This window comes from Anomaloglossus baeobatrachus, chromosome 4 (genome assembly GCF_048569485.1).
Source record: "Anomaloglossus baeobatrachus isolate aAnoBae1 chromosome 4, aAnoBae1.hap1, whole genome shotgun sequence".
NCBI classification, from domain to species: Eukaryota; Metazoa; Chordata; class Amphibia; order Anura; family Aromobatidae; genus Anomaloglossus; species Anomaloglossus baeobatrachus.
In genome coordinates, this window is record NC_134356.1 from 21921082 (window position 1) to 21937624 (window position 16543).

General features: G+C 42.9%; 1 protein-coding gene across 1 annotated transcript in view; it reads right to left on the reverse strand.

Moving 5' to 3' along the window:
- SLC13A4 (solute carrier family 13 member 4) overlaps positions 1-16543 on the reverse strand; it is a 41539-nt gene that overhangs the window by 9982 nt on the left and 15014 nt on the right. The window contains exons 6-12 of the mRNA XM_075342094.1: positions 8561-8600; positions 8381-8458; positions 8114-8301; positions 4381-4500; positions 4192-4293; positions 3145-3246; positions 2840-2946 (exon numbers count right to left, since the gene is read on the reverse strand). Coding sequence (XP_075198209.1) covers positions 2840-2946; positions 3145-3246; positions 4192-4293; positions 4381-4500; positions 8114-8301; positions 8381-8458; positions 8561-8600 — 737 coding nt within the window. The remainder of the gene's footprint in view (positions 1-2839; positions 2947-3144; positions 3247-4191; positions 4294-4380; positions 4501-8113; positions 8302-8380; positions 8459-8560; positions 8601-16543) is intronic.

Consider the following 16543-nt stretch of genomic DNA (forward strand, 5'->3'; position numbering starts at 1 on the left):
TCATTATCAGTGCCAGGAGTAGAGTGCCCACATACACACTGCCCTCATTATCAGTGCCAGAAGTAGAGTGCCCACATACACACTGCCCTCATTATCAGTGCCAGGAGTAGAGTGCCCACATACACACTGCCCTCATTATCAGTGCCAGCTGTAGAGTGCCCACATACACACTGCCCTCATTATCAGTGCCAGGAGTAGAGTGCCCACATACACACTGCCCTCATTATCAGTGCCAGGAGTAGAGTGCCCACATACACACTGCCCTCATTATCAGTGCCAGGAGTAGAGTGCCCACACACACTGCCCTCATTATCAGTGCCAGGAGTAGAGTGCCCACACACACTGCCCTCATTATCAGTGCCAGGAGTAGAGTGCCCACACACACACTTCCCTCATTATCAGTGCCAGGAGTAGAGTGCCCACACACACACTTCCCTCATTATCAGTGCCAGGAGTAGAGTGCCCACATACACACTGCCCTCATTATCAGTGTCAGGAGTAGAGTGCCCACACACACACTTCCCTCATTATCAGTGCCAGGAGTAGAGTGCCCACATACACACTGCCCTCATTATCAGTGCCAGGAGTAGAGTGCCCACACACACTGCCCTCATTATCAGTGCCAGGAGTAGAGTGCCCACACACACACTGCCCTCATTATCAGTGTCAGGAGTAGAGTGCCCACACACACACTTCCCTCATTATCAGTGCCAGGAGTAGAGTGCCCACATACACACTGCCCTCATTATCAGTGCCAGGAGTAGAGTGCCCACACACACTGCCCTCATTATCAGTGCCAGGTGTAGAGTGCCCACACACACTGCCCTCATTATCAGTGCCAGGAGTAGAGTGCCCACACACACACTTCCCTCATTATCAGTGCCAGGAGTAGACTGCCCACATACACACTGCCCTCATTATCAGTGTCAGGAGTAGAGTGCCCACATACACACTGCCCTCATTATCAGTGTCAGGAGTAGAGTGCCCACACACACACTGCCCTCATTATCAGTGTCAGGAGTAGAGTGCCCACACACACACTTCCCTCATTATCAGTGCCAGGAGTAGAGTGCCCACATACACACTGCCCTCATTATCAGTGCCAGGAGTAGAGTGCCCACACACACTGCCCTCATTATCAGTGCCAGGTGTAGAGTGCCCACACACACTGCCCTCATTATCAGTGCCAGGAGTAGAGTGCCCACACACACACTTCCCTCATTATCAGTGCCAGGAGTAGACTGCCCACATACACACTGCCCTCATTATCAGTGTCATGAGTAGAGTGCCCACACACACACTGCCCTCATTATCAGTGCCAAATGAAGAGTGCCCACATACACACTGCCCTCATTATCAGTGCCAGGTGTAGAGTGCCCACATACACACTGCCCTCATTATCAGTGCCATAGGTAGAGTGCCCACACACACACTGCCCTCATTATCAGTGCCAGGAGTAGAGTGCCCACATACACACTGCCCTCATTATCAGTGCCAGGAGTAGAGTGCCCACATACACACTGCCCTCATTATCAGTGCCAGAAGTAGACTGCCCACATACACACTGCCCTCATTATCAGTGCCAGAAGTAGAGTGCCCACACACACTGCCCTCATTATCAGTGCCAGGAGTAGAGTGCCCACATACACACTGCCCTCATTATCAGTGCCAGCTGTAGAGTGCCCACATACACACTGCCCTCATTATCAGTGCCAGGAGTAGAGTGCCCACATACACACTGCCCTCATTATCAGTGCCAGGAGTAGAGTGCCCACATACACACTGCCCTCATTATCAGTGCCATAGGTAGAGTGCCAAAACACACACTGCCCTCATTATCAGTGCCAGGAGTAGAGTGTCCACATACACACTGCCCTCATTATCAGTGCCAGGTGTAGAGTGCCCACATACACACTTCCCTCATTATCAGTGCCAGGTGTAGAGTGCCCACACACACACTGCCCTCATTATCAGTGCCAGGAGTAGAGTGCCCACACACACTGCCCTCATTATCAGTGCCAGGAGTAGAGTGCCCACACACACTGCCCTCATTATCAGTGCCAGGAGTAGAGTGCCCACACACACACTTCCCTCATTATCAGTGCCAGGAGTAGACTGCCCACATACACACTGCCCTCATTATCAGTGCCAGGAGTAGAGTGCCCACATACACACTGCCCTCATTATCAGTGTCATGAGTAGAGTGCCCACACACACACTGCCCTCATTATCAGTGCCAAATGAAGAGTGCCCACATACACACTGCCCTCATTATCAGTGCCAGGTGTAGAGTGCCCACATACACACTGCCCTCATTATCAGTGCCATAGGTAGAGTGCCCACATACACACTGCCCTCATTATCAGTGCCAGGAGTAGAGTGCCCACATACACACTGCCCTCATTATCAGTGCCAGAAGTAGACTGCCCACATACACACTGCCCTCATTATCAGTGCCAGAAGTAGAGTGCCCACACACACTGCCCTCATTATCAGTGCCAGGAGTAGAGTGCCCACATACACACTGCCCTCATTATCAGTGCCAGCTGTAGAGTGCCCACATACACACTGCCCTCATTATCAGTGCCAGGAGTAGAGTGCCCACATACACACTGCCCTCATTATCAGTGCCAGGAGTAGAGTGCCCACATACACACTGCCCTCATTATCAGTGCCATAGGTAGAGTGCCCACACACACACTGCCCTCATTATCAGTGCCAGGAGTAGAGTGTCCACATACACACTGCCCTCATTATCAGTGCCAGGTGTAGAGTGCCCACATACACACTTCCCTCATTATCAGTGCCAGGTGTAGAGTCTGTTTTTCTGCACTCTCACCTGACTCTTTTTTTCCAAAACAGGTAAATTGAGGTCTCCTGGAAGGAATCAGGAACAACAGGAATCCGAGGAAAACTGAGACTGTCGCGTCCGTCCTAAAACCATTCCTGAAACAAGAGCAGATGGTAGAATTGGTAAACGAAGCTGCGGCAAATAGGAACTGAATGGTGTAAACCAAGGACAGGGACCCTGCACTTATAGTATATAGGGCAGCTGCTTAACATGCAATAGAAGAAGAGTATGGTCAGGCTAAATTGGCTGATAACAGGAAGCAATAGATTGTATTTACATTTTTAACAACTCACTTTTCAAAAAGCGATTCCCACCCAGGAACGAACCCGGGTTCCCGTGTGAACCAGAGCAGGGTCATCAGGACGAAGAAGAAGACGGTGACCTTCTCTGGGTAACTACAGAAAGAAATGCAATCACTGAAACACCCGAGACATTCAGGACTTCAGATTTTACATCTGGGGTCAGCATAAATATTAGGTCTAAATAATGAGGATTGTAGTCACACATAGTAAGTTTACACTGAATGCAACTACACATAATGAGTAACCATACAGCACTGACTGCAACTGCACATAGTAACCTTACAGCATTGGATGAAACTACACATAGTATCCTTACAGCATTGGATGAAACTACACATAGTAACCTTACAGCATTGGATGAAACTACACATAGTAACCTTACAGCAAAGGATGAAACTACACATAGTATCCTTACAGCATTGGATGAAACTACACATAGTATCCTTACAGCATTGGATGAAACTACACATAGTATCCTTACAGCATTGGATGAAACTACACAAAGTATCCTTACAGCATTGGATGAAACTACACATAATAACCTTACAGTACTGGATGAAACTACAAACAATAACCTTACAGCATTGAATGAAACTGCACATAGTAACCTTACAGCACTGACTGCAACTGCACATAGTAACCTTACAGCATTGGATGAAACTGCACATAGTAACCTTACAGCACTGACTGCAACTGCACATAGTAACCTTACAGCAATGGATGAAACTGCACATAGTAACCTTACAGCAATGGATGAAACTACATATAGTAACCTTACAGCATTGGATGAAACTACACAAAGTAACCTTACAGCAATGGATGAAACTACACAAAGTATCCTTACAGCATTGGATGAATCTACACAAAGTAACCTTAGAGCAATGGATGAAACTACACATAGTAACCTTACAGTATTGGATGAAACTACACAAAGTAACCTTAAAGCACTGGATAAAAGTACACAAAGTAACTTAAGAGCACTGACTGCAACTACACATAGTAACCTTTCTGATGTCAGGTTTTTAGCTAACCTCGTACCTCATCTTCCCCAGCTTCTCATACTCCTCCTGGATTCGTTGCTCTGATAACTCCTCGTGTTTGGTTTTCTTCTTCTTACTGAGGGAACAGGTTTCCCTAAAACTAAAGATATAAAAAGCCCAAATCATAAATGACAACAGAAACAGCAATGGGCCAAATATTGTCCTCTAATCTCAGACGGTCTCTTACTTGCACCCAAGAAACAACCAATGTAGCCAGATCCAGGTCAGGAACAGCACGATGACCGTAATGGGCAAACTAAACACAAACCAGGTACCAAAGTTCACCACCTCCGCATCCGGGTACCGACTGCAAAGAGAACAAAAGGCATTCAATATGGATTCAGTCCCATGTCCTCCTGCCTAGGGGGCAGTATTATAGTAGTTATATTCTTGTACATAGGGGGCAGTATTATAGTAGTTATATTCTTGTACATAGGGGCAGTATTATAGTAGTTATATTCTTGTACACAGGGGGCAGTATTATAGTAGTTATATTCTTGTACATAGGGGCAGTATTATAGTAGTTATATTCTTGTACATAGGGGGCAGTATTATAGTAGTTATATTCTTGTACATAGGGGCAGTATTATAGTAGTTATATTCTTGTACATAGGGGGCAGTATTATAGTAGTTATATTCTTGTACATAGGGGCAGTATTATAGTAGTTATATTCTTGTACATAGGGGGCAGTATTATAGTAGTTATATTCTTGTACATAGGGGCAGTATTATAGTAGTTATATTCTTGTACATAGGGGCAGTATTATAGTAGTTATATTCTTGTACATAGGGGGCAGTATTATAGTAGTTATATTCTTGTACATAGGAGCAGTATTATAGTAGTTATATTCTTGTACATAGAGGCAGTATTATAGTAGTTATATTCTTGTACATAGGGGCAGTATTATAGTAGTTATATTCTTGTACATAGGGGACAGTATTATAGTAGTTATATTCTTGTACATAGGGGGCAGTATTATAGTAGTTATATTCTTGTACATAGGGGGCAGTATTATAGTAGTTATATTCTTGTACATAGGGACAGTATTATAGTAGTTATATTCTTGTACATAGGGGCGGTATTATAGTAGTTATATTCTTGGACATAGGGGGCAGTATTATAGTAGTTATATTCTTTATATAGGGGCAGTATTATAGTAGTTATATTCTTGTACATAGGGGGCAGTATTATAGTAGTTATATTCTTGTACATAGGAGCAGTATTATAGTAGTTATATTCTTGTACATAGGGGCATTATTATAGTAGTTATATTCTTGTACATAGGGGCAGTATTATAGTAGTTATATTCTTGTACATAGGGGACAGTATTATAGTAGTTATATTCTTGTACATAGGGGCAGTATTATAGTAGTTATATTCTTGTACATAGGGGGCAGTATTATAGTAGTTATATTCTTGTACATAGGGGCAGTATTATAGTAGTTATATTCTTGTACATAGGGGGCAGTATTATAGTAGTTATATTCTTGTACATAGGGGCAGTATTATAGTAGATATATTCTTATACATAGGAGCAGTATTATAGTAGTTATATTCTTGTACATAGGGGGCAGTATTATAGTAGTTATATTCTTGTACATAGGGGCAGTATTATAGTAGTTATATTCTTGTACATAGGGCCAGTATTATAGTAGTTATATTCTTGTACATAGGGCCAGTATTATAGTAGTTATATTCTTGTACATAGGGGGCAGTATTATAGTAGTTATATTCTTGTACATAGGGGCAGTATTATAGTAGTTATATTCTTGTATATAGGAGCAGTATTATAGTAGTTATATTCTTGTACATAGGGGGCAGTATTATAGCAGTTATATTCTTGTACATAGGGACAGTATTATAGTAGTTATATTCTTGTACATAGGGGCAGTATTATAGTAGTTATATTCTTGTATATAGGAGCAGTATTATAGTAGTTATATTCTTGTACATAGAGGCAGTATTATAGTAGTTATATTCTTGTACATAGGGGCAGTATTATAGTAGTTATATTCTTGTACATAGGGGCAGTATTATAGTAGTTATATTCTTATATAGGGTTAGAACAACCAACATACACGGGAATAGAACCCGTGCCATAGTGTGTACATGGAAAAAGCCATATACAGATATAAATGCAAATAAACAAGAAAAAGACTGTACAAAAGATTAGAAAATTTATATAATTTTATTAAAGTCAAAGCTTACAAAAGGTATAAAAGGTTAAAAAAGGGAAAATGAAAAGAGAGAACCAGCAGGTGGCGTACTCACACCACAACCCAAAAAAACAAAGTCTTTAGAAGTAGTATTACATGTGCTGAAGCACCATACTGAAAAACCTACCATTCACTGCTTACAAGAAAGGCTATAAATGACTGCCAAACGGCATGTCCCAAGGGCCAATAATCATGCAAAAAGGAGTTAGGCAGTTTCAGGATGTAAAACAGCAGGTGCACGTATAAGAATAAGCAAGGTAACAGCACACTAAGAGTGGAGAAATCGTATACCTGGGTTGTGGAGTGAGAGACCAGAACATGTAATACTACTTCTAAAGACTTTGTTTTTTTGGGTTGTGGTGTGAGTACGCCACCTGCTGGTTCTCTCTTTTCATTTTCCCTTTTTTAACCTTTTATACCTTTTGTAAGCTTTGACTTTAATAAAATTATATAAATTTTCTAAGCCTTTGTACAGTCTTTTTCTTGTTTAGTTATATTCTTGTATATAGGAGCAGTATTATAGTAATTATATTCTTGTATATAGGAGCAGTATTATAGTAATTATATTCTTGTATATAGGAGCAGTATTATAGTAGTTATATTCTTGTATATAGGAGCAGTATTATAGTAATTATATTCTTGTACATAGGGGGCAGTATTATAGTAGTGATATTCTTGTACATAGGGGCGGTATTATAGTAGTTATATTCTTGTACATAGGAGCAGTATTATAGTAGTTATATTTTTGTACATAGGGGGCAGTATTATAGTAGTTATATTCTTGTACATAGGGGCAGTATTATAGTAGTTATATTCTTGTACATAGGGGCAGTATTATAGTAGTTATATTCTTGTACATAGGGGGCAGTATTATAGTAGTTATATTCTTGTACATAGGGGCAGTATTATAGTAGTTATATTCTTGTACATAGGGGCAGTATTATAGTAGTTATATTCTTGTACATAGGGGGCAGTATTATAGTAGTTATATTCTTATACATAGGGGCAGTATTATAGTAGTTATATTCTTGTACATAGGGGGCAGTATTATAGTAGTTATATTCTTGTATATAGGGGGCAGTATTATAGTAGTTATATTCTTGTACATAGGGGCAGTATTATAGTAGTTATATTCTTGTACATAGGGGCAGTATTATAGTAGTTATATTCTTGTACATAGGGGCAGTATTATAGTAGTTATATTCTTGTACATAGGGGGCAGTATTATAGTAGTTATATTCTTGTATATAGGGGGCAGTATTATAGTAGTTATATTCTTGTACATAGGGGCAGTATTATAGTAGTTATATTCTTGTACATAGGGGGCAGTATTATAGTAGTTATATTCTTGTACATAGGGGGCAGTATTATAGTAGTTATATTCTTGTACATAGGGGCAGTATTATAGTAGTTATATTCTTGTACATAGGGGGCAGTATTATAGTAGTTATATTCTTGTATATAGGGACAGTATTATAGTAGTTATATTCTTGTACATAGGGGGCAGTATTATAGTAGTTATATTCTTGTACATAGGGGCAGTATTATAGTACTTATAATCTTGTACATAGGAGCAGTATTATAGTAGTTATATTCCTGTGCATAGGGAGCAGTATTATAGTAGTTATATTCTTGTACACAGGTGGCGGTGTTCTTATATTCTTGCACAGGAGAAGAATTAGGAGTACACCTCAAGTTCTTACTTCTTAAAGTGCTCTAGAAATATGAGGCTGGTGGAGGTCCCAATAATTGTGGTGAGGCCACCAATGGTCGCTGCGTAGGAGATACTTAGTGACAGGCACTTGCAGATCATGTGGTCGTGTTTAGATCTGTATTTTCCCATGGTCTTTGGGTCTTTGGACTCAGTAGATGGAAGAACCAGAATCTGTGTCTATAAAGGATAATGACAATGTTAGTTGCATGACATTTATTGTAAGGGTCTGTATGTGCTGTCATTATAATAGTCCTACCTGAGCTAGGGTCTGCCCATTAGTCGGGGGCTTCACAATTCTCATTGGGTTGGCAATCATATGAACGCCATTCAGATTCTGCTAGAAGAAAAGAAAGAAATACATATATAGAGTTCAACCATCCCACCAGGGCTATGACATTCTTTAAGCCCACCCAAGTTTTACTGATATTAGTTATACCTTGCTTTGTATGAGTTTGCTTAGATCCTTTGCTGTTGCCCTAGGATAAAAAAAAGAATATATTAAATAATTAATTAATCTGAAAAAATGAAGCATATTTGCAAATAGACTTGATTAAAATAGATGATTGTTTGGTGTATGCAGCCCTTATGCAGACCTATGTGCTCCAGATTGATGCTTCATCATGTTTACAGAGTAAAATGGTGCCCGGTGTCTTGTCTAACCCTATAGTGGTGTATTACTCCCTTGCTTACGGCTATCCTCCTCCTCAGTACTATAGAGATACCTGTAGCCAGTACAGGTACAATAGCTACAGGTTAGAATAAAAGCAATTTAACAGATAACACCCACTGAATTCTGAACTTGCAGCTCCACAAGTAGGAAACACCCACTGAGCTCTGAACTTACAGCTCCACAAGTAGAAAACGCCCACTGAGCTCTGAACTTACAGCTCCACAAGTAGGAAACACCCACTGAGCTCTGAACTTACAGCTCCACAAGTAGGAAATGCCCACTGAACTCTGAACTTGCAACTCCACAAGTAGGAAACACCCACTGAGCTCTGAACTTATGGCTACACAAGTAGGAAATGCCCACTGAGCTCTGAACTTGCAGCTCCACAAGTAGGAAACACTCACTGAGCTCTGAACTTGCAGCTCCATAAGTAGGAAACACCCACTGAGCTCTGAACTTACAGCTCCACAAGACGGAAACACCCACTGAGCTCTGAACTTACAGCTCCACAAGTAGGAAACACCCACTGAACTCTGAACTTACAGCTCCATAAGTAGGAAACACCCACTGAGCTCTGAACTTACAGCTCCACAAGACGGAAACACCCACTGAGCTCTGAACTTACAGCTCCACAAGTAGGAAACACCCACTGAACTCTGAACTTACAGCTCCACAAGTAGGAAACACCCACTGAACTCTGAACTTACAGCTCCACAAGTAGGAAATGCCCACTGAACTCTGAACTTATGGCTACACAAGTAGGAAATGCCCACTGAGCTCTGAACTTGCAGCTCCACAAGTAGGAAACACCCACTGAGCTCTGAACTTGCAGCTCCATAAGTAGGAAATGCCCACTGAGCTCTGAACTTGCAGCTCTACAAGTAGGAAACACCCACTGAGCTCTGAACTTACAGCTCCACAAGTAGGAAACACCCACTAAACTCTGAACTTACAGCTCCACAAGTAGGAAACACCCACTGAGCTCTGAACTTGCAGCTCTACAAGTAGGAAACACCCACTGAGCTCTGAACTTACAGCTCCACAAGTAGGAAACACCCACTGAACTCTGAACTTACAGCTCCACAAGTAGGAAACACCCACTGAACTCTGAACTTACAGCTCCACAAGTAGGAAACACCCACTGAGCTCTGAACTTACAGCACCACAAGTAGGAACCACCCACTGAACTCTGAACTTACAGCTTTACAAGTGGGAAACACCCACTGAGCTCTAGACTTACAGCTTTACAAGTGGGAAACACCCACTGAGCTCTGAACTTACAGCTTCACAAGTAGGAAACACCCACTGAGCTCTAAACTTACAGCTTTACAAGTGGGAAACACCCACTGAGCTCTAAACATGCAGCTCCAAAAGTAGGACACACCCACTGAGCTCTAAACATGCAGCTCCAAAAGTAGGAAACACCCACTAAGCTCTGAACTTACAGCTTCACAAGTAGGAAACACCCACTGAGCTCTGAGCTTACAGCTCCACAAGTAGGAAACACCCACTGAGCTCTGAACTTGCAGCTCCACAAGTAGGAAACACCCACTGAACTCTGAACTTCCAGCTTTACAAGTGGGAAACACCCACTGAGCTCTAGACTTACTTATTCTTGTATATAGGGGGCAGTATTATAGTAGTTATATTCTTGTACATAGAGGCAGTATTATAGTAGTTATATTCTTGTACATAGGAGCAGTATTACAGTAGTTATATTCTTGTACATAGGGACAGTATTATAGTAGTTATATTCTTGTACATAGGGGGCAGTATTATAGTAGTTATATTCTTATACATAGGGGCAGTATTATAGTAGCTATTTTCTTGTACATAGGGGCAGTATTATAGTAGTTATATTCTTGTACATAGGGGCAGTATTATAGTAGTTATATTCTTGTACATAGGGGCAGTATTATAGTAGTTATATTCCTGTACATAGGGGGCAGTATTATAGTAGTTATATTCTTGTACATAGGGGGCAGTATTATAGTAGTTATATTCTTGTACATAGGGGCAGTATTATAGTAGTTATATTCTTGTACATAGGGACAGTATTATAGTAGTTATATTCTTGTACATAGGGGGCAGTATTATAGTAGTTATATTCTTGTACATAGGGGAAGTATTATAGTAGTTATATTCTTGTACATAGGGGCAGTATTATAGTAGTTATATTCTTGTATATAGGAGGCAGTATTATAGTAGTTATATTCTTGTACATAGGGGGCAGTATTATAGCAGCTATATTCTTGTACATAGGAGCAGTATTATAGTAGTTATATTCCTGTACATAGGGGGCAGTATTATAGTAGTTATATTCTTGTACATAGGGGGCAGTATTATAGTAGTTATATTCTTGTACATAGGGAACAGTATTATAGTAGTTATATATATTATTGTACATAGGGACAGTATTATAGTAGTTATATTCTTGTATATATGGGGCAGTATTATAGCAGTTATATTCTTGTATATAGGGAGCAGTATTATAGTAGTTATATACTTGTATATAGGGGGCAGTACTATAGTAGTTATATTCTTGTACATAGGGAGCAGTATTATAGTAGTTATATATATTATTGTACATAGGGGCAGTATTATAGTAGTTATATTCTTGTATATATGGGGCAGTATTATAGCAGTTATATTCTTGTATATAGGGAGCAGTATTATAGTAGTTATATTCTTGTACATAGGGGGCAGTATTATAGTAGTTATATTCTTGTACATAAGGAGCAGCTCCACAAGACGGAAACACCCACTGAGCTCTGAACTTACAGCTCCACAAGTAGGAAACACCCACTGAACTCTGAACTTGCAACTCCACAAGTAGGAAACACCCACTGAGCTCTGAACTTACAGCTCCACAAGTAGGAAATGCCCATTGAGCTCTGAACTTGCAGCTCTACAAGTAGGAAACACCCACTGAGCTCTGAACTTACAGCTCCACAAGTAGGAAACACCCACTGAACTCTGAACTTACAGCTCCACAAGTAGGAAACACCCACTGAACTCTGAACTTACAGCTTTACAAGTGGGAAACACCCACTGAGCTCTAGACTTACAGCTTTACAAGTGGGAAACACCCACTGAGCTCTAAACTTACAGCTTTACAAGTGGGAAACACCCACTGAGCTCTAAACATGCAGCTCCAAAAGTAGGACACACCCACTGAGCTCTAAACATGCAGCTCCAAAAGTAGGAAACACTCACTGAGCTCTGAACTTGCAGCTTCACAAGTAAGAAATACCCACTAAGCTCTGAACTTACAGCTTCACAAGTAGGAAACACCCACTGAGCTCTGAAGTTACAGCTCCACAAGTAGGAAACACCCACTGAGCTCTGAAGTTACAGCTCCACAAGTAGGAAACACCCACTGAGCTCTGAACTTACAGCTCCACAAGTAGGAAACACCCACTGAGCTCTGAACTTACAGCTCCACAAGTAGGAAACACCCACTGAGCTCTGACGTTACAGCTCCACAAGTAGGAAACACCCACTGAGCTCTGAACTTACAGCTCCATAAGGAGGAAACACCCACTGAGCTCTGAACTTACAGCTCCACAAGTAGGAAACATCCACTGAGCTCTGAACTTGCAGCTCCACAAGTAGGAAACACCCACTGATCTCTGAACTTACAGCTCCACAAGTAGGAAACACCTACTGAGCTCTGAACTTGCAGCTCCACAAGTAGGAAACACCCACTGAGCTCTGAACTTGCAGCTCCACAAGTAGGAAACACCCACTGAACTCTGAACTTACAGCTCCACAAGTAGGAAACACCCACTGAGCTCTGAACTTACAGCTCCACAAGTAGGAAACACCCACTGAGCTCTGAGCTTACAGCTCCACAAGTAGGAAACACCCACTGAGCTCTGAACTTGCAGCTCCACAAGTAGGAAACACCCACTGAACTCTGAACTTACAGCTTTACAAGTGGGAAACACCCACTGAGCTCTAGACTTACAGCTTTACAAGTGGGAAACACCCACTGAGCTCTAAACTTACAGCTTTACAAGTGGGAAACACCCACTGAGCTCTAAACATGCAGCTCCAAAAGTAGGACACACCCACTGAGCTCTAAACATGCAGCTCCAAAAGTAGGAAACACTCACTGAGCTCTGAACTTGCAGCTTCACAAGTAAGAAATACCCACTAAGCTCTGAAGTTACAGCTCCACAAGTAGGAAACACCCACTGAGCTCTGAACTTACAGCTCCACAAGTAGGAAACACCCACTGAGCTCTGAACTTACAGCTCCACAAGTAGGAAACACCCACTGAGCTCTGACGTTACAGCTCCACAAGTAGGAAACACCCACTGAGCTCTGAACTTACAGCTCCATAAGGAGGAAACACCCACTGAGCTCTGAACTTACAGCTCCACAAGTAGGAAACATCCACTGAGCTCTGAACTTGCAGCTCCACAAGTAGGAAACACCCACTGATCTCTGAACTTACAGCTCCACAAGTAGGAAACACCTACTGAGCTCTGAACTTGCAGCTCCACAAGTAGGAAACACCCACTGAGCTCTGAACTTGCAGCTCCACAAGTAGGAAACACCCACTGAACTCTGAACTTACAGCTCCACAAGTAGGAAACACCCACTGAGCTCTGAACTTACAGCTCCACAAGTAGGAAACACCCACTGAGCTCTGAGCTTACAGCTCCACAAGTAGGAAACACCCACTGAGCTCTGAACTTGCAGCTCCACAAGTAGGAAACACCCACTGAACTCTGAACTTACAGCTTTACAAGTGGGAAACACCCACTGAGCTCTAGACTTACAGCTTTACAAGTGGGAAACACCCACTGAGCTCTAAACTTACAGCTTTACAAGTGGGAAACACCCACTGAGCTCTAAACATGCAGCTCCAAAAGTAGGACACACCCACTGAGCTCTAAACATGCAGCTCCAAAAGTAGGAAACACTCACTGAGCTCTGAACTTGCAGCTTCACAAGTAAGAAATACCCACTAAGCTCTGAAGTTACAGCTCCACAAGTAGGAAACACCCACTGAGCTCTGAACTTACAGCTCCACAAGTAGGAAACACCCACTGAGCTCTGACGTTACAGCTCCACAAGTAGGAAACACCCACTGAGCTCTGAACTTACAGCTCCATAAGGAGGAAACACCCACTGAGCTCTGAACTTACAGCTCCACAAGTAGGAAACATCCACTGAGCTCTGAACTTGCAGCTCCACAAGTAGGAAACACCCACTGATCTCTGAACTTACAGCTCCACAAGTAGGAAACACCTACTGAGCTCTGAACTTGCAGCTCCACAAGTAGGAAACACCCACTGAGCTCTGAACTTGCAGCTCCACAAGTAGGAAACACCCACTGAACTCTGAACTTACAGCTCCACAAGTAGGAAACACCCACTGAGCTCTGAACTTACAGCTCCATAAGGAAGAAACACCCACTGAGCTCTGAACTTACAGCTCCATAAGGAGGAAACACCCACTGAGCTCTGAACTTACAGCTCCACAAGTAGGAAACATCCACTGAGCTCTGAACTTGCAGCTCCACAAGTAGGAAACACCCACTGATCTCTGAACTTACAGCTCCACAAGTAGGAAACACCTACTGAGCTCTGAACTTGCAGCTCCACAAGTAGGAAACACCCACTGAGCTCTGAACTTGCAGCTCCACAAGTAGGAAACACCCACTGAACTCTGAACTTACAGCTCCACAAGTAGGAAACACCTACTGAGCTCTGAACTTGCAGCTCCACAAGTAGGAAACACCCACTGAGCTCTGAACTTGCAGCTCCACAAGTAGGAAACACCCACTGAACTCTGAATTTACAGCTCCACAAGTAGGAAACACCCACTGAGCTCTGAACTTGCAGCTCCACAAGTAGGAAACACCCACTGAGCTCTAAACTTACAGCTTCACAAGTAGGAAACACCTACTGAGCTCTAAACTTACAGCTCCACAAGTAGGAAACATCTACTGAGCTCTAAACTTGCAGCTCCACAAGTAGGAAACACCCACTGAGCTCTGAACTTGCAGCTCCACAAGTAGTAAACAGCCACTGAGCTCTGAACTTGCAGCTCCACAAGTAGGAAACACCCACTGAGCTCTAAACTTACAGCTCCACAAGTAGAAAACACCTACTGAGCTCTGAACTTGCAGCTCCACAAGTAGGAAACACCCACTGAGCTCTGAACTTGCAGCTCCACAAGTAGGAAACACCCACTGAGCTCTGAACTTACAGCTCCACAAGTAGGAAACACCCACTGAGCTCTGAGCTTACAGCTTCACAAGTAGGAAACACCCACTGAGCTCTGAACTTGCAGCTTCACAAGTAGGAAACACCCACTGAGCTCTGAACTTGCAGCTTCACAAGTAGGAAACACCCACTGAGCTCTGAACTTGCAGCTCCACAAGTAGGAAACACCCACTGAACTCTGAACTTACAGCTCCACAAGTAGGAAACACCCACTGAACTCTGAACTTACAGCTCCACAAGTAGGAAACACCCACTGAGCTCTGAGCTTACAGCTCCACAAGTAGGAAACACCCACTGAACTCTGAACTTACAGCTCCACAAGTAGGAAACACCCACTGAGCTCTGAACTTGCAGCTCCACAAGTAGGAAACACCCACTGAGCTCTGAACTTGCAGCTTCACAAGTAGGAAACACCCACTGAGCTCTGAACTTGCAGCTCCACAAGTAGGAAACACCCACTGAACTCTGAACTTACAGCTCCACAAGTAGGAAACACCCACTGAGCTCTGAACTTACAGCTCCACAAGTAGGAAACACCCACTGAGCTCTGAGCTTACAGTTCCACAAGTAGGAAACACCCACTGAGCTCTGAACTTGCAGCTTCACAAGTAGGAAACACCCACTGAGCTCTGAACTTGCAGCTTCACAAGTAGGAAACACCCACTGAGCTCTGAACTTACAGCTCCACAAGTAGGAAACACCCACTGAGCTCTGAATTTCCAGCTCAACAAGTAGGAAAAACCCACTGAGCTCTGAACTTACAGCTCCACAAGTAGGAAACACCCACTGAGCTCTGAACTTACAGCTCCACAAGTAGGAAACACCCACTGAGCTCTCAACTTACAGCTCCACAAGTAGGAAACACCCACTGAACTCTGAACTTACAGCTCCACAAGTAGGAAACACCCACTGAGCTCTGAACTTACAGCTCCACAAGTAGAAAACACCCACTGAGCTCTGAGCTTACAGTTCCACAAGTAGGAAACACCCACTGAGCTCTGAACTTGCAGCTTCACAAGTAGGAAACACCCACTGAGCTCTGAACTTGCAGCTTCACAAGTAGGAAACACCCACTGAGCTCTGAACTTACAGCTCCACCAGTAGGAAACACCCACTGAGCTCTGAATTTCCAGCTCAACAAGTAGGAAAAACCCACTGAGCTCTGAACTTACAGCTCCACAAGTAGGAAACACCCACTGAGCTCTGAACTTACAGCTCCACAAGTAGGAAACACCCACTGAGCTCTCAACTTACAGCTCCACAAGTAGGAAACACCCACTGAGCTCTGAACTTACAGCTCCACAAGTAGGAAACACCCACTGAGCTCTGAACTTACAGCTCCACAAGTAGGAAACACCCACTGAGCTCTGAACATGCAGCTCCACAAGTAGGAAACACCCACTGAGCTCTGAACTTACAGCTCCACAAGTAGGAACCACCCACTGTGCTCTGAACTTACAGCTCCACAAGTAGGAAACACCCACTGAGCTCTGAACTTACAGCTCCA